This window comes from Spermophilus citellus, assembly GCF_964194105.1.
Source record: "Spermophilus citellus genome assembly, chromosome: 3".
Taxonomy (NCBI): domain Eukaryota; kingdom Metazoa; phylum Chordata; class Mammalia; order Rodentia; family Sciuridae; genus Spermophilus; species Spermophilus citellus.
The window spans coordinates 164,999,033-165,019,331 of record NC_138184.1 but is presented as its reverse complement, the minus strand read 5'-3'; the positions used below and the strand labels follow the sequence as shown (position 1 = coordinate 165,019,331).

The 20,299-nt window shown below is 33.9% G+C and overlaps 1 protein-coding gene across 1 annotated transcript in view; it reads left to right on the top strand.

Moving 5' to 3' along the window:
• LOC308643457 (uncharacterized protein) overlaps positions 1 to 17,779 on the top strand; it is a gene marked incomplete at its 5' end in the record, with an annotated part of 36,781 nt that extends 19,002 nt beyond the window's left edge. The window contains 2 exons of the mRNA XM_081283292.1: positions 8,219 to 8,321; positions 17,664 to 17,779. Of these exons, the coding sequence (XP_081139418.1) occupies positions 8,219 to 8,321; positions 17,664 to 17,704 (144 nt within the window). The 3' untranslated portion in view covers positions 17,705 to 17,779. The remainder of the gene's footprint in view (positions 1 to 8,218; positions 8,322 to 17,663) is intronic.
• Positions 17,780 to 20,299: the final 2,520 nt, after the last annotated feature.

The window sequence follows — 20,299 nt, the reverse complement described above, 5'->3', positions numbered from 1 at the left end:
CTAAAGCCATTAAGTTTGCCCCATGAAGGCTCACTCTCTATAGGATGTGCCTAATTCATGTTATTTTCTTGATCATTTCATTAGTCTTCCTTATTATTGATGTTGTTTGTGCAGTGCATGAGCTTGTTTCTCCTGATGGTTATCATCAGTATATTATTGTCATGTAATAAACTCAGTGATAAAAATATGAATTAAACTAATTGAATTGAGCTGAATATTGCCTTAATATATTTTATTGTTGTTTTTTTTAGTTATATAGGACAATAGAATCCATTTTGACATAATATATCTTGCTCTTATTCAGATCCAAGTACCTCTCCTTCCCCTTCTTTCCGTATCTTTTGTGCATCAGATATTTTAAAGCATTTTGATAAACATTTTAATTTGATCTTCAAAAAGAAATGTAAAGCTGGTTACACAGAATTCAAAGAAGAAAGCAAACCTGTCCTGCTTGAGACAGACCTCCTGTTTTACAATTTATATTTTCAGCGAAAGACATCAGTATGTGCTGGGAAAGTGTTTTCTTTTGATTGTATCTCCATTTTTCACATCTAAAAGTAGAATTAGGGAAACTAACTGTGGAGTGGTAGATATGAATTCTGAAGTCTGCCTGTTTCTTTTATTAGTATTATTATCATTTTCCTACATTGCATCGGGGCATCAAAATAGCAATAATTAATTAGAAATAGGTTATTTCTGCCATGAGTTCATGGCCATCAAATGCACATTAGCCTCTTTTCAATAATTTTCATTTTTTAAATTTGCTAAATTAATAAGGTAAAACTGTCCACCAATTTGGAAGATAAGAAGCTATTCAACTACTTATCTCCAGTTTTCTTAAAGAATCCACCCATATAAGAAGGGATAGGAAGGGATAAATTTTTTCTTTGGTTTGTCATTATAAATTTCTGTAACAGAAATGACTAACTGAAGTATATTCAGTCAAAGTAAATTTGAAAACCAGCAAAATAAATTTCTTGAATGATTGAGATAACAATATGCAGTGGTGCAAGAGGGGTATTAAAGGAAACGTACAAAAAATTTTCTGAGAAGGGCAAGGATTATTACGTCAGGGTTCTCTGACATCAGACATTCATCAGGATATCATCAAATAATCTTTTATTTGTCTGAATGAGCTGCCTAAACTAGCAGGGCCCACATGCATATTCTGTGCAATATTTCTTCACACAAAACTGAAGCAAACTGATCTCATTACAACATTGGATGGCAAGAGTGGGCTTTCTTTGTATGAAAAATAAATAGAAATAGATGAAAACCAGCTGGAGTTCAGAATTATATAAAGTCTATATTTCTGTGCACCTTTAGGTGTGATGTTATTTTTAGTAGAAGTTAGCATTCTCCAGGAATTTCAGGTGCTTTGCTAATAAGTAGCTCCAGAACCATCATAAAACAACATAGCAAAAAAGAATATACTCAAAACTCCTGAAACTAAGTGTCCCTAACTCAAAGTTTATTATGTCCAGAATGACTTACAAATAAAACATAAGTTTAGTTTTATAAGGCAATGTAAAAAATTGTTACTTAAGAGGTAAACTGTACTGGAAAGCTTTACAACTCCCATAATTTATTATAGAATTAAGCCATTGTGTGTTTGGACCAGGTCAGTTCACTGCAGGGAAACTGCATCTTATGGAAATAAGACTGAGAAGTACATAGCAGAAACTCTCATGGAGTACTAAGCAGACTTCAAAAATCTAAGTATATGTATGGTGTTACAATTTCAGAAGAGCTTCTTTTGAGTCATAAGGTTGCTGACCCTACTGAAGACACACAATTACCCCCAAACAACTGGGATGTTTCACTTATTGTCAGTGAATAAACTAAAAGGAATGAAAAAAATTTTTTTTGGTAAAAAAGAAAGCAAGTTCTTTTGTTTAAAAATAAAGAATTTCTCACGAAGAGCTCCTGATTCTTACTCTTGGTGTTTCTCATTCTCAAAATTGTGCAAAACATATTGGAACATCTCATCACCAAAAATGATTAGTGAGATAATACATATGTTAATTAGCTCAGTTTAGTTGTGTGCCAATATGTACATAGTTCAAAGCATTATATTGTATAAGTATATAAAATTTTTGTCAAATATATATATATATACACACACACACACACACACACACACACACACACACACATTATGTTGTCAATCACAATCTTTTTAAAGAGAGAGAAGAGAGAGAAGAGAGAGAATTTTTTTAATATTTATTTTTCAGTTTTCAGTGGACACAACATCTTTATTTTATGTGGTGCTGAGGATCCAACCCAGTGCCCCGCACATGCCAGGTGAGCGCATTACTGCTTGAGCCACATACCCAGCCTGTCAATTACAATTTATTCAATTTATTTGTACAATTACATATTTAATGTTTATACATAAATAAATATATATGAATAAAAATGCTAGAGAAAACATTAGAAAGCATTAACTCTTAGAGAGATAAAGCAGATTCTTAAGATTACAAGTTTATCAGTCAAGACTTATAGACCACAGGGCTGGGGATGTGGCTCAAGCGGTAGCGCGCTCACCTGGCATGCGTGCGACCCGGGTTCGATCCTCAGCACCACATACCAACAAAGATGTTGTGTCTGCCGAGAAGTAAAACATAAATATAAAAAATTCTCTCTCTCTCTCTCTCCTCTCTCACTCTCTCTTAAAAAAAAAGACTTATAGACCACAAATACATAAAAGTTTCTTTTAAACAAATACATGACATTACATTGTGGAAAAAAAAATAGGTTAGGAAGTTAGAAAAAGTCAATTTGGATACTCTCTCTACCACGAACCATTATTATCAACACTAAGGAAAAATTAACAATAAACTCTCTGGAAGTTAAATATTAAGAGAGAGGATCAAAAAAGATGTTTGTGAAAATTCTTAAATATGTAAATTGTATTGAAATATAAGGCGTGGTTATCAATGTATCTCCTTAAACTATTAATGATTCATGCATTAGCATAGTTCAATATCATTTTTAGCTTTCTGGAAAATATGAATAGAGATGATATATACACACACATATAATGACATATCTCCATATATATTCATTTCAAATAAATGGGCATGAATAAGATGTAGATATCTTGTCTGCAGGGTAAAAAATAAATTTTCATAGAAATTATATGTGTATCATAACAAGATCTCCTCTATATAATTTCTTCATAAATGTTTCACATTATGGTATTTGTTCCCAGGGAGTTCCTGTTTTATATTATTTTGAATATTTCTACACATGTTGTTTATATGAGGACAGGGTGATAGTTAAGATAAGTCACAATCTTCAAAAACATTAAGGTTTATAGGCAAAGGTGTTTTCCTTTACTGTTAGGTTCACATCCTGCTATATTTTTCGATACATCTCTATTATTCTTATTTTTATGAATATACTGACAACAAATTTTAGAAGCTTTATTTTTCCTTTCACAATAATTTGTACTTAGGTTGACTTATAAAATAGAGCTTAGCCTTCAATCCTACCTTCCATCAGGCCATAAGGTATTTTATTTCTATATGCACTAGAAAGTCCAGTAATTTATTTTTCTGTGTCTCCTATGTGCTACTGCAAGACTGGAATTTGACCCACAACTTCAACTAAAGACCTTACTCACCTATCACTTTTCAAAATGTTTAACCAAACACTCTTAACTAGTCAAATGTCAGCGATAGGAGAGCCTCCTACTGTGCATCTTTAGTGTTGCCAGGCTCATTGACAGCTGGAGAGAAGGCTCTTGTTAAGCATATTTGATGTGCCCTGGTTTATGTATCCTGGGTTTTACTGGAATAGCCTTCAGCAGGTCATTGCCTGGTTCTTCACAGCTGAGCATTAAAGATGGGAAGTGTAAATGATGATTAAGTGCCTGCACAATTCTCAAATTTCCAGTTTCAGCCTCACAGGTGTTCATGTTGCAGCTGGAACTAAGGTCTCATTTAATCTTAAGTTAGTTATCCATTTTAATTGTGAAAAGTATAAGGTATTGACTGAAAAGGACCTGTTGACTAGTACTAGTGTATAGAAAGATAATACATAGTATAAGAAATACACCAAGATAGTGAAGTCTATGAACACTTTTTTAGATTAGTTAGCAACTGATAATGCCTTGGAATAGACTTATGGTGGCTATATTCAAATACTTTGAGGGCTGTCTGTGGAAGAGGCACAAAATTGTGTGTGTGTGGGGGGGGTGTATACGTGTGCACATGCGCACACCTGCACAAGTCCAGAGGGCAGAATCAGGGTTAGAAAGGGAAGGTTATAGGGCAGCAGATTTCAGTCCAAAGTAAGGAAGAACTTCCTAGCCACTGAACCATATAAAGACTTAAGTAGAGATAATAAAATCCCCATTACTGAAAGTGTTCAAGCAGAAGTGAAATAATCTATTTTTTTAAGAGATAGAGAGAGAGAGAGAGAGAGAGAGAGAGAGAGAGAGAGAGAATTTTAATATTTATTTTTTAGTTATTGGCGGACACAACATCTTTGTTTGTATGTGGTGCTGAGGATCCAACCCGGGCTGCACGCATGCCAGGCGAGCGCGCTACTGCTTGAGCCACATCCCCAGCCCCGAAATAATCTTTTTCTATACTTATTGCAGTGATAATTCATGATGGAATAGAATTCTGAATTAAAATGATATATATGATATTTTTAAAAATTTTTTATTCTAATTTGTTATATATGACAGCAGAATGCATTACAATTCATATTACACAAAAGGAAGCACAATTTTTCATATCTCTGGTTGTATACAAAGTATATTCACACCATTTGTGTCTTCATACATGTACTTAGGGTAATGATGTCCATCTCATTCCACCATATTTTTACCCCCTTGCCTCCTCCCAATATTTAATGGTTCTTAAAAAATGAGAATTTTGTACACAAGGGGAATATATTTGGAGTCTAATTTTGGTTTCGTTAGATAAGTAAACCTGAGAAAGTATAGATTGTGGAGTTCAAAATTCAGGAGTTAAATCCTGAAATCTGTTCACTGGTCATTTGGGGAATTCTCTTTAATCCAAATAATGAATAATACCAGATTGTTATGATGGGTATGAAATCACTGGAAATCACCTAGAACAGTGTTTGGCAGGAAATAAAGAAACTTGGCATCATTACTATCATTTAGGTTATTTCATTTGACTTTCAGTGTAACACTACACATGACATGAATTCATTCAGCTATATCATGTGTGTCTGTGTGTACATAATATTAACTAGATCTGCCTGTCTTACTCTTGCCTCTTCCATTAAATCTAGTGTCTGAATATGCTATGCTGGCAGCACTATAGCCATCCACCAATTTTCCTAGACTAGTTTTGTCCCCCCCCCAACCCTCGGTTTTGAACTTTTTCACCCAAATTCAATATTGGGCTCCACAATGTAATGTCCTTTTTAAATCACCCTAGCTGATTCAAATATTGAATGTGGAAAATCACTACATACACATTATGCAAAATTATTGTCTTGAAGATTAAACCCAATAATTTAGTCACCAAGATATGAATCTTTCTGGTATTTGCTCTTAACAAGAAACTCTTATTTTGTAGCAACACCAGCTGGTCTTTTCCATTACTACCAGCTAGATATGCTTTCTTTCCCTCCATTAGTCTTCTGTTTGATGCCTTGGAGTTCTTGGCTGTACCACTCACTTACAATAAGGACTACCTTCTTTTATTTATCAAGCCCAATCCTCTCATTTAATAATACTTCCCACTAAACACAGGTTTTTCAAGGAGCTTTTCCAGATGAACACCAAACATGCAGACCACCCGGCTCACATGCTGATGCATATCTGTTTTATTAAATTTATGTCTGCTGTTTGGGTATCTGCATCATTTTCCCCAGAAATTTTTAATGTGTACTCCATATTCCCCATAATTCCTGTTATTAGGTTATGCATAAGTAAACACTGAGCATGTAGCTGAAACTAAGTCTTTTAAATATTCACTTTTTTTTTTGTAAAAAGCACTGAGTTTTACAATTTGAAAAAGGATTGGAAAATCTGAATCTATAAAAGCAAAGCTATTATGAATAAATGAAGGCAGTAGAGAAAATTTGATAATGTTTGGGAATTTAACAAAATATGAACTTATAAACATTTGTGTCTGTGAAAAAAGAGACGATTATTCTTATTATACTGATTATTCTTATATACTGTTCTTATTAAAGAACATTTATGCTTCATAAACATTAGTTTTTATATCTTTCTTAGATAGATTAAAAAAAGTTATTTCACACATTATAGATGACATTTGATGGTAAAATGATACTCCTGTATAATGAAAATAATTAGATTTCTTTCATATTTTAAACTAAAATTTGTGATAGCTAATGGAATCCAACTGACTAAAAGCACAAGGATATTTTACTATTTTGATGATTTTTAAGTCAGGGAAACTTGAGATGAATGTGTAACCCTGCCCATGAAGACGTATGTATACAACAATAAATACAATTTTATTCAGACTAATATGTCCCCAAATATGTCTATGTCTTAATATTTGGACTTGTACATATGTTATTCTACATGGAAAAAGAGATTTTGTAGATATGACAAACTTAAGGAATTTGAGATAAATGAACCTGCATTATCCAGGTAACCCAGAGTAATCACAGATTTTTTAATAAAAGTTAGAAAATATGAAGTGATTAAGGAAGCACAATACCAGAGGATGTGATGTAAATTTCAAGATGTTATTCTGCTGGCTTCAATGATACAAAAAGGGGTCATGAGCCAATTAACACAGGCAGTTTCTAGAAGCTTAAAAAGTAAGGAAGTGATTTCGTCCAGAGCCTCCAGAAGAAACTGGCCTATTAACTTGATTTTAGCCAATGCAAACATTTCAAGCATCTGCTTAAGATTCTACATTTGCATTCTTATAAGTCACCAAATTTGTGGTTAATTTATTACAGCAGAATAGGAAACTAATAAATTTAGAAATGAGGCAAACCTAGATTTATGTCCCTGTGGTAAAATTTGCCTTATGAAGAAATTATCAGGAATGCAGAAGAAAAAGATGAGGCATGACACTTGTGTTTCTTCCTAATTTAGATAAATCTGCTTTTGCAAGATGTAGCAAGTGTTTGCTTCATAAGCATGTGCCTGTGTGGTCATACAGGGACCCAAAGAAAGCTACACACTTAAATTAATACCCTTCTGTTGTGCATTAAAACACTAAACAAAAATTTAAAAGGCTCACATTTTCATTTTGCAATAGGCCCCACAGATTATGTAGTCAATCTTGGCTGTCACTGCTTTATAGTTATTTTAATACCATAGTCACTCAAAAATATAAGAATGGTAAATTACAGGGCTGGGGTTGTGGCTCAGTGGTAGAGTGCCTAGCATGTTTGAGGCACCACAATAAATAAATAAATAAGTAAAAGTATCATGTCCATCTACAACTAAACAAAAAATTAAAAAGGGGTAAAGGAGAAATTTTTTATATACAGATTTACAAAAGCACTTTCATTCTAGTGGATTTACAAAAGTGAAATATATTTCTTGACTTGCACTTCTTCATATACTCACTGGACTATAAACTACTGTGATGTAATTGAAACAACAACAACAAAAACAATCCTGGAGAAGAACCATAAGGCTCTAAGATGTCATTCTAGGAAAATAATCATAAAACTCAAGCCAATGGAATATCTATAATAAAGCAATTCATTATAACTAAATAAAATCAATAAGAAAAAATTAGGCCTAATGATATCAAGTATAACAAACTTAACTTACAGAGCCACATATCATCATTATCAGAAACTTTTATAACCAATATCTTTCTGTCATTTATAAAACGCTTTCATTTCTGAAATCCTAAGCCAGACAAATCCTTTTTGTTAACAATGGAAGACTATTTCTCTTTAGATTTCCCTGGGTGAAATCAATTTTAATAAAATGAAATATTTAAATAAAATGGTGAAGCAAAGTTTAAAAATATGCCATAGCAATTATATATATGTATATACATGCATAAATAATAGTATGATATTTTAGAAGACAGTATAAAAGAGAAACCACAAAAGTATAAATTGCTAATATTTGTAAACAATTTCACTGACTTAATTAACAAAGTCACATATAAGGGCAATCAATAATTAGAGGGCACTACTGTATTTGGTTCAACCTAATGTAAACCTGATACTTCAAAATATTTTCTAAAATACTATTCATAAACAAAATCATTGAATTCAGGACAGGTGTGGTGGAGACACCTATAATTCCAGCTATCTTGGGAGGCTGTGGAAGGAGGACTGCAAGTTGGTGTCTAAGCAACTGAAAGACCTTCAGCAACATGGTGAGACCCTGGGAGGGAAAGGGAGAGAGAACAGAAATTGCATGGAAATGGAAGGAGACCCTCATTGTTATACAAAATTACGTATAAGAGGTTGTGAGGGGAAAGGGGAAAAAAAAAACAAGGGAGAGAATTAAATTACAGCAGATGGGGTAGAGAGAGAAGATGGGAGGGGAGGGGGGGGGTAGTAGAGGATAGGAAAGGTAGCAGAATACAACAGTCACTAATATGGCATTATGTAAAAATATGGATGTGTAACCGGTGTGATTCTGCAATCTGTATTTGGGGTAAAAATGGGAGTTCATAACCCACTTGAATCTAATGTATGAAATATGATATGTCAAGAGCTTTGTAATGGTTTGAACAACCAATTAAAAAAGATAAAAAAATAAATAAAAGTTGAAAGTACTGCATTATTTAAAAAAAAAAAAAAGGACTGGGGATGAAGGTCAGTGGTAAAAGGCTTTGGGTTCTATACCCATTACACGCGCGCACACACACATACAAACACTATTGAACTGAGGGGGAAAAAAAAATCTGAGTTTGATGATCATTTTTTTTTTTTTCCCTGTGGGCTGTGAGTTGTTCATTTTCTATATCTGGACTTCAATTTTCTTCTAATCTACAAACAAGAAATCTAAACCAAATCATTTCTAAGTTACCTTCCAACACTTTCAATGTCGCTTCCAAAGGATTTGTCAAAAAGGAAGTTGTTGCTACTGCAACTGACTAAAGAAGAATAAAGAAGCATGGAAATGAAAATGTTTCAACTGACTAAAGAAGATTAAAGAAGCATAGAAATGAAAATCTTGCTTTTGCTTTTTAAATACTATTCCTTTTTTTTTTTTTTTTGGTACCAAGTATTGAGCCCTGGGTGCTTTACTACTGAGCCACATCTCCAGTTCTTCTTATTTTTATTTTTATTTGTTTTTTTATATCTATAATATCTTTTTTATTTATATATGACAGTGGAATACATTACAATTCTTATTACATATATAGATCACAGTTTTTCATATCTCTAGTTGTATACATAGTGTATTCACACCAACTCCTGTCTTCATACCTATTCTTTGAATAATAATGATCATCACATTCCATCATCATTAATAACCCCATGCTTCCTCCTTTCCTCTCCAACCCCTCTGCCCTATCTAGAGTTCAGTTCTTTTTATTTTTATTTGGAAATGGTGCCTCACTAAGTTGCTAAGGCTGGCCTTAAACTGGCGATTCTCCTACCTCAGCCTCCTAATTCACTGGGATTACAGGCATGCACCATACTAGTCCTTCTTAAATGAGAATAAATGATAACATTTTTCATTTCAGAAATGATCTAACGAAATTCTCTAAAATTTAAGTTCCATAGAGACATTTATGGTATCAATAATTTAGACTCATGCATCAATCTGAGTTTTTTATAAATAATAAGTAATAGATGTTATTCAGTTAAAAAATAAATTTGTATTAAATTCCAAGAATAGTTTAGTAGTTTGTCCTTTCATCAAGACTACTTACATACTAAGGTAACTGTATTGCAAACCATGATCATGTGTTGTCAGAAGTCTAGTATCAAACTGACTTTCAGATTATTTATTTTAACCATAGGAAGGAAGGACATTTCCAAATGAATTGTATATAAACTCATCTTGAAAAAAAATATTTTTCTGGCTATTTAAAACAGCTCTTACAAAATGTTTATTTGATTTTAAGAAGTACTTCACAATTCCTCCCTAAATAAAGCTCACACATTTTAACCTGTCACTCAAGAGCCTACACAATCTGGCGCCAACCTATCTTGAGAGTTTTATCTCCTACTACATAGTTTGACACATCCCAAACTCTTAAACCAGTTACTTGTCTCAGTATGTTTTGTATTTTTCTTTTTAACCTATATTTATTCAAGTTGTGGCTCCTGCCCTGAATTCCTTCCAAATTGCACTGGTATTTGCAAATCTGCCTCAAGACTGAGAACTACTGCTATGTTATCAATGAAAACATCCCAGATCCTAAGCGTACTTTCATCCTCATCTTCCAGTGCCCCATCAGGGTCAGAAATAATCTCACTTCCAAAATTCTAAGATAATCTTTTTAAAATATATCCTTAATGTTATTTATCACATCCTATACTTATTCAGGAAACTTTTGCACATTTAGTTCCCTAATAAGGTTTAAATCTTCTTGAGGCTAAAAACATTTTTTCAATTGATTTATTCTACATACCATCAATTATTTCTTTGACGATATGCATATATACAAAATAATATATGAATGAGTACATAACTAGTAAAAGGAAATAGAAAGTGTCCCTTTAATTGTAAAAATATTGTAGGTTAAAATGTACAGTCCTTTTAACATCACAGTTTAATTATAATTGCTTATATAGTCTTTAATTATCCAACATAACTGCTTTTCAGTTGTCTTGAGAAGATGTTATATCAAAGTAAGAAATAACTCATTTAAAAAATAAAACTACTTTTGAAACCTTTACAATCTTAAAAGACAAGTCATTACCCTTTAACCTCCCTTTTCTCAAACTTATCCCAAGGCTATAATAATGTTTTATTATTTATATAGAGATTTATATTTTCAAAGCACTTTAGAGCCATTAATTTGTTAAGCCAAACAACATACAGTTGAGCAAGGTGAGTGTGATTAAATGCATTTGACAGATAAGAAAACAGCGGTAGTGCCAAAGTGGTCTTTTCACAGCCAGTGGCAATCTGGGGTTTCCTTTAGTGCTGGAACTGTAGTTGGCCCACTGTAAAAACAACTAAGCAACAGACCTGTTCTTATTTATTTCATTTTCAATTCTTCATTTCCATAGTCAAACAGATTTAGAGCAAATCTTACATTAATGATATTTAGTTAAAATATATGATCAGTTGTAAAGTCAAGGTTTAAAATTTTGCTGTTATAATTGTTGAGCAAAAGTAGTGCTTTCTGCTTTAGTTTAAATGTGTGGAAACACTGATCAATCACCAAGCAATGTAAGTCTTTAAATACCACTGACAAAATGATAGTCACTATCTGGATTAATCAAATAAAATCTTAAACACAATTTTATGGCATTGGTTATTTTGATGAATAACCTGTTCCCACATTTCCTGATTTCTTCTCTTTTTTTAACTGTAAAATTATGAACAAACTCATATGAATATGATAAAAATATCACATAGAAAATATAATACACATTTATTTTCAGAGTTATAAATCGTTGCTGAGGATAACTTTTCTCATCAAAGTTCTAGTCCCCCACTTGTCAATGCAAAATTGATTTGAAAGTAGGTTTTCTCCTCCTATGTTGAAGGTTGTGATTTGGGGCATTGTGATGATAAATTATTTAAAGTTATTTTCTCTCTACTCTCAGACAAAACAAATCTCTAAAGAAATTGTCTATCTCTAGCCAGAATCTCAGGAATGTACTGTTATTTTATCCCAGTGGAGATGAGGATTTTTCACCTTTATTTACGGCTGGCAGTTTTATGCCTTTGACTCACACAACCACTCTCTCACTATGAAACTATTCATATTTCCTGAGAAAGGTTAAGATAATTTACTATTGTTGGACAAATTTTTTCTCTCATACTGATGCTAAGAATTAGACACATGTCGTCTGTTGGTGTCAATCCTAGTGATCCATAATGTACAAATCAGAACTTTGCATAGAACATATCTGCTTCCTTTGATTCAAAACCTTAAAAGCAACCAAATTATATACATGTATGAATGTAGCACAATGAATCCTACTATTATAATGTATCAATAAAAATAGTGTTTGCACTGTATATACTCATAACTCAGACACAAGTGGAAATTCAGAAAGTCGGGCAGAAGAAAGAACCAATCCATAGACTTTGGGTACCAAATCAAATGGTAATCTGTATAAAGGAGAATCAGGATTGAGTGGATAAGCCACCCATTTTAAACATTGTTAATTTTTCCTTTGAATTTATTATACATATCCAACCTAAGACTTTGAAGTTTTATAACAAATTAGCCATAGGAATATGTAGACTCGATCTAAATTGTTGAGTCCATTCAAGCCAATTTATTCCTTGCAATTCCATACATTTTTGTTGTTGTTGTTAGAATCACCTTCGTATTTATTGTGAAATATCCACAAATGAAGTTTCCAACACTTATATCACTACCACTGACCAGGACTGCCTAAGAAAACAACTTCTTAGGCACAGCCTAAGACTGATATAAGCAACTCAGTGTAAAAACAAGCCTGGTACTCCAAAGCAACCAAAACAAGTTAAATTTTTAATGTCTTTAATCCATTCTTCTTTCAAGTATCTGGAGGGAAGTAAGAGTGTAAGGGTCAAATCTACATCTGAGTTTAATTACAGGACACTGTATTGGGATACCTCTGGGACCCTTTTTCCTTCAAGTTACAGCATATGTTATGCTTAGAGGTGGAAAGGCTATTTTCTCCTTCCACATCACTGGAAATCCAGGACTTTTGCTGCATTTAGATACTTTGATGTTTTCATTGGGGTTACAGCTACTAGAGGAATTGATTTAAGAGAGACTTCTGTTCTAGCATCATGATTCCTTTACATGGTAAAATAATTGCCAAATGGTTCAAACAAAGTCTTCAAAAAGAGACACAAAGGGATTCCAAATTCTCCAATCTTTAAAATGGCGATGAACTCTTTCATAATTTTGTTTCCAAAATGTTTAAGAAAGTGAAGTTAAATGAACAGACTCAGATGAAAATTCACTGTCTGCAGCATATGTACGCATATACACACATGTATGCCTACTGTGAAAATAGGAAGTGCATGAACTATTCAGGCTTCTTTTGAAATTGTATGCACAGTTTAGTGACTTTAACATTTGCTTAACAACTGCTTTCATAATACAGCAAAATTCATGAGGCACTAATCACTAAATATTACCTTTAGGTAAAGTAATAACAACAATCTGACCCATGCAATTAGCCTTTCCATTTGCTTTTACCATGGAGTGATTTTTTTTTAATGCAATGTGGAAATGAAGCTGAGCATCTGGAGAGCATTCTTGCCCCATGCCAACAACTCCTCTTCTAACCTCTAAGCACTAAAGTATACTAGTGCTGAGCTTTAAATATACATACTCATCTCTTGTCATGAACTATGTATAGTATGAAGGTTTAGGCAAAGATTCCTCTGTATATAAATTCTGAACTGTATGATAGTTGGCTCTAAATAAAATCAGTTATTTAAATACATATCTTCCCTATCTTCTCCCAGCAATTGACAAGACAAGTTTCAATACTTAAGTTCAGGGCTGGGGTTGTGGCTCAGTGATAAAGTGCTCGCCTGGCACATGCAAAGCCCGAGGTTAGATCCTCAGCACCACATAAAAATAAATAAATAAAGTAAAGGTATGTGTTCACCTACAACTAAAAAATAAATATTAAAAAATACTTAAGTTCAGATAAAAATAAGGGCAAATACAATGAATTTCTCTTATCACAGTTGATCCTGATCTTGTTCACCTAACTGGAGTTGTTGATAAGGTTTCTGCACTGTAAAGTTACTTATTTCCATCTTTTTTCATTCATATTGTTTAAAGGAAGTTACCATGTGCATCCACACTATAGTAGAAAGTTACACTGTAGCTCCTTGAGAGAAGAATATCCAGGTGGATTATTTGGAATTCTTCCATGTGGGAGTTATTCCTGTTCTTATTGGCTAATTGATTAAATCACAATTTTATAACAGATTGGTTACATGATTTATATTTAAACTCTTGATTATACACCAATACTACTTCATTTATTTAGTTTTTTTTTCAGATTTGAGACTGGGTGCTTCTTTCAGATAGCTTCTGTGTTGCTTTTACATATATTATATGTGTGTCAATTTCTTACTTCCTGTCATTTTACTTCTTCACTTTTTCACATTGTAATATGTTCAAGTAGGCTCATCACACATATTAACTTCTCCAAAAGTCAAACATTTATCAAAGGATTCCTATCAAAACATCAAGATTGGACACTAGGTGAGGATTTTTTGGGGGGAGGGGTGGTCAGTAAATTTAATACATACATAAGGAAGCATTAGGTAATCTACATTTTATCTGCTTTTCTCCCAATTATATTGAAAGCAGCTATTTCAGTTCATCTCTAGTTTAAAAGTGATACAGTATTTTCAAGCATCACAAAGCAGAAATGGTATATATTATGTTTCATTAAACATATTTGATATTCACAAGGTAAAGTTGGAGAACATTTTCTGAAATCACATCTAGGCAAATTAACACGCTCTTATGACCATTTAAATATTTAATCATGATTTTTTTTCAGTTTCTTGTCATCATGGAAATGAAATTCCTTGATGGAACTTCCTGATTTATGTAAGGAAAAGCAAGAATTAATTTTAAGAATGTTGCATGGGTGATGATTCCCAATTAAAAATACTTTGAAATTTTGAATAATCAGGCAACAACTAAGTAACTGCAAATAATTTTAGGGTATGTTTCCATATTTCATCATGGAAAGTTACCATTTCCATGTCTATATTTTACAGAGTAAAATCTCCACCAGTGTATCCATCACTATCAATTGCACAGAGAAATTAAATTGCATTGAAAACTTACCTCACTCACTATTGAGCACAACAGAAAAATAAGAAAACGATTATATACAAATATGAGCTCCACTATTATGAACTGAATGTTTGTGCTCCCACTTCCCATTTCCCACTCCATATGTTGAAATCCTAATATCAAATGCAATGATATTACAAGGTAGGAACTTTGGGAGGTTTTCCATCATTATGGTGGAGTCCTGATAAATGGAATTTTGAGGGCACTACTTTTATTTTTTATTTATTTTTTAAAGTTGCTTTTATTTTTTAAATATATGGTGGTAGAATGCTTCACAATTCTTATTACACATGTAGAACACAATTTTTCATCTCTGTTTGTATATAAAGTATGTCCATACCAATTCATGTCTTCATACATGTACTTTGGATAATGATGTCTATCACATTCTTCCATCATTGCTAACCCCCTCACCCCTCCTTTCCCCTGCCACCCCTCTGGTGGGCACTATTTTTAGATCCAAGAGAGTTCTTTAGCCTTCCTTTTTTCATCAGCAGATACAACAAGAAGTTGGTGGCAGTCCACCACAAGGAAGATCTCAAACTCCTAGCTTCCAGAACTGTGAGAAATTGTTATTGTCCAAAAACCATCTAGTTTATGGCATTCTACAGCATCCCAACTGACCAACAAAGCCTATTATATTGCCATCCACTTTGCCTGCCACATCCCAATGTACTCTTCTTAATTTTTTAATAATAAGTAAATTCATCTTTCCCATTAAGCAATAGGCACACCGCCTAATCATCTAAAATCTTGTGTAAAGTGTGATTCGCATTGAAAGTCTTCTGAATAACTCACCATATCTTATTTTTCTTACTCTTTATTTTGTTATTTATTATTGAGTAGGACAACAGTTTTAAAACTCAAACATTTACATTTCTTTAAGTTTTGTTCTATTATTGTTTTATTTGACACAAATGGCTTTGGGATTATTTAACATTTTGAGAACTTGGGAACTTTGGCCCATAGGAAGAAAACAAGATCATAGGTACTAAGTAATTTCCTTAGGACTTGAAGTAATAAGTTTGTCCTCTGCAAGGAAAAAGTGACATATCTAGAATAGGACATATAGCAATCTTTGGGTATAAGAAAAAGGGAAAAAATTTCCTGCTTTCAGAGTTGACCCTGGGAGATGTAAGATGGCTAGTTCTGTGCCAACATAAGTCTGAGACTAGAAAATAGTTAATCTTTGCCTAGACAAGTTAAGAGAGGAGAACTTATAACAGCAATGGGGCAAGCAAGTGGGAATACTTTGGATCAATTGCCCTGTGTGTATAAACTAGACAGGGTTGCCTAAATAATAAGCTTTTTAAAGTGTAATTCTAGGGCACATGTGGATGAAGTATTAAGGTAAGGCATTCCTACCCTCCTTGTGAAGAAATTAGAGCCTAATTTGATTACAGAGGTGATTAATGATTACAGAGGTGCAATATACCACCAAAATTTTTATTCAGTAAACAAGACCACTAAAACTCCACACTACCAGCTCTTAGTGACGTGTCCAGGTATAGATTACCCAATGATATAACATGAACCATGCAAGAAGCTCTTGACCACCTGTGTAATAACAGAAATACATGCTATGTACTGATAACATAAAACTTCCTGTGCTTAAAAAACTTCCTGCAAAATTGCATTAATATGTCAGCTTGTATCTCAAAAGAATTATAAAGGACCTTGGATAGGCAACCATTTTATGGTAAAACTTTATCCTTTAGGACAATTTTATTTAACAGGGAATAAAACAAAAAATTGGTGAAAGATTCAGTTACCCAGAATAGTCCACAGTAAATCTAGAAATAGAAATACATGAATTTGATGATGTAGTATGAAGTTGATCACTCCTTTTGACTCACTGAAATTTTATTTTTCTTCACTATATCACTATTTTAATTCCAGAAATAGTTGTATATTTATGAGTGAATTTTTTCAGAGTGAAGTAAGTAATGGATTCTGTTGCTAAAATGATTATTCTTTTTATCGAAGGTATAGCATTAATGTTAATTCATCACTAAAGAAAAGTCATTTGAACTGTTCTATTCTTCTCATTAAAAATGAAACCTGTAGTGGCAGAGCACTTGCCTAGCTTGTGTGAGGCACTGGATTCAATCCTCAGCACCACATAAAAATAAACAAATAAAATAAAGGCATTTTGTCTATTTACAACTACAAAAAAGATTTTTTAATGAAAACTGTGATAGCAGTGCCATTTTATATTGGCAAGATGAAAAGGGTATCTCTTAAAATATTTAATTTTTCTTTGCAGAGTCTCTTTCACAATGTTTCAGCAAAACATATACTGGAAATTGTACATATATTGAGCATCACATTAAGCATGGCCAACAACATAAACCAGGCACAAAAAAAAAAAACCCCAAGGAGATTCTACACTAATAGAATTGGATAATGCAAGTAATTCAAATCACAAGAGCAAATGCAGGTGTTTTAAAAGAAGGTAAAACTCATGGAAGTAAAGCTTTATATTTAGAACCAGAACACTGTGAAATACAAGCTCTACCAAATACAAGTTTTATGATCAAGTGATGCAATCATCCAGGGTCTTTGAATTTTACTCATCTGTAAAATGGGGCTTGTTATGTGGAATGAAGGAATACTTTTTATACAGCTCAATGTAAGTAAAAACATAAATTGAAAAATTCTGCAAAATGCAAGCTGATAGGATTTCAAGGGATGGATAGGGTGATTCCATTCATTTGTTAGGTTAAGAAATATATTCTGTCTTTACAGGTGTGCATGAGTTTGCTGGGAGAATGTTTGAGGTTGGATGAATCACACCTGGCACAAAAGAAGAAAAAAAGGCATTTCCAGAGAAGAAAACATCATGGGGAAAGGCACAGTGATAATTAATTGCAGGTTGCGCCTGGAAAACACGAATGATTTTACTTGGCTAGAGAATGAAGACCAAAAATACAGGAATAGTGGGTAATCATGCTGCAAAGATAGGTGGGGTTCTGATGTTAGGACCTTAAATGTGTGATTAAATAATGTCAATCCATTTTAAATGCAATGGAAAACAGTGAAGTGGTTTATGAAGCAGTGACACCTCTGTTTTGAATACATTAAAGACACAGCTGACGGCAATGTTAAGGCAGGATCAGAGTATAGAATAAACAGGGTGGGAGCAGACTGCAACTACCTGTGTGAGTTTGAACTAGAGTAGAACAGTTTGAAGTGGACAGTAACAGAGTACAAGATGCTGGTGACCAAATTTCCAATCACTGGCCTCATTCCAGACTTATGGACCAATATATTTAGCCAACAAATACAAATTTCCAACTTGTGTTCTTAAAGGCATATTATTATGATTTGGGTATGTGTCCCCCAAAATCTCCTGTGTTAATGCAGGAATACTCAGAGGAAGAATAATTAGATTATGAGAGCTGTAACCTAACCAGTCCATCCTACTTTGAGTGGACTGAATGCGTAGTAAAAAAGTGGGACTTGGCTGAATGAGGGAGGTCTCTGAGGGAATTCCATGAAACAGTGATTCTTCTTGCATCCCCTTCTCTTCACTTCCTTAACATTCTATGAAATGAGAAAATTTCCCCTGCCAGCACTGCCCCCCTTGTGATATGCTGCCTCACCTTGGGCCCAGAGCAATGAACTGGTTGTGTATAGACTGAGATGTCTGAAATTATGAGCCCAAAATAAACTTTTTCTCCTCTAAGTTGTTCCTGTTAAGTATTTTGTTTACAGTGACACAAAAGCTGACTAAACTAGAAATTGGTAACCAGAGCAGAGTCATTGCTGTGACTTAACCTGACCTTGTAGTTAAAAAGCCTTAGATGGCTGGTTGGAGGGAAGAATTTTTAAAAGTGTAAGAGATCCAAGCTGGAAAAGCTACAGAATGCAGTAATCAGAGTTTAATGGGTGATTCTTGTGGGAGCTCAGAAGACCAGAATGCTGTAAAGAATGTGGACTGTGCTCATGATGTTTCAGAGGGAAATGAGGACTCTATTGGAAACTGAACTTGAGACCACTTATGTTAAATTCTGGCAAAGAATCTGATAATATTTTACTCATGTCCTGAGACTTTGTATGAGGCATAATTCTGAAATGATGGACTAATTAATCTGGCAAAGAAAATTTTATGGTAGCACAGCATTGAGTCAATGTCATGAATATTACCAGCAGCCTTTAGCCAGTTTTACTGTGAGAAACAGGATCAAAAAACAGAGGTGAAGAGTTTTAAAAACAGATTATTTGTATTTTTTTTTCAGTTTGACAAAAAAAATGCATGCAAAGTTAGTGCCAAGGATGGTACACTTGTTGAAGATATTGCTGCTCCTAAAGAGATGCTAACACTTTGCACAGAGACTACAGGGAAAGATGCCTCCAGGACATCTCAGGAATTTACAAGACCACACCCACTGCAAGCTCAAGAGTGTACAGAAAATTCCTTTTTAAAAAAGAAAATTATGAGATTGTGGCTATATAAACTCTTCAAACATAAAATATAATATGATGAATAACTACTTACTATATAAATATGCTTATGATCCTCAAATTGCCTGCTGTTTGGGTTTTTTTTTTATTTAGGAATCAAAGAAAAAGAGATTAACTTTCCAAAGCAAACTAGACAAAACCAAATATCTAAACATGCTGAGAATCCAAAATGAGAGACAGTAATAGCCCAAAGTTATAAAATATTTTACTCACCAACTACTATATGTGGCAGAAGCAGCCAGGATTTCACAAGAGAAAATTCCTTTAAGAAGAGGTCATGGAGGCATCCTGCTTGTTCAGGGGGCCCTAGATGTTGTTTCAGGGTGTGGAGCCACCCAGGCACTCAGAGGTCACTATAGTATTGACTCTAACAGGTACTGTGCCAGCTGGTGGGAGACATCAGCATCATTCATGTGATACTTGTTCTATAGGAATGCAGGATGCCTGGGTTAAGGGGTCATGGAGGCTTCCACCAAGATTTCAAAGGCAGGCCTGGGAGTCCAAGCAAAGTGTAGTAGGGTCGGAGTCCCAGTGGGCTTCCCTTGAGAGAGTGATGCAGAAAGCTGGAAAGGTCCAGCTGAAGCTAGAATGGAGCCCCAAGGAATTGAGAAGTGTCAGTAATGTGGGCTGTCTGTGGACAAAAGCTGCTGGCTCCAGAGAGCCAGGTTAAAAGAGAATACATGTGTGTTGCAAGCAAAGCCAAAGGAGTGTGGCTGTCCAAGCTCTTTAGAAAGCACATCTCACAGTCATGTATACTAGATGCTTGAAATTCCCATGGAATTATAGGCAGCTACAGGACCAGTTTGCCTGGCTGGGTTTTAGTCCTGCTTTGGCCCAATGCCTTCTTTCTATGTCTGTATTCTTCCTTTTTAGAAAAGAAAGTTTACTCTGTGCCACTGTATATAGGATATATGAAA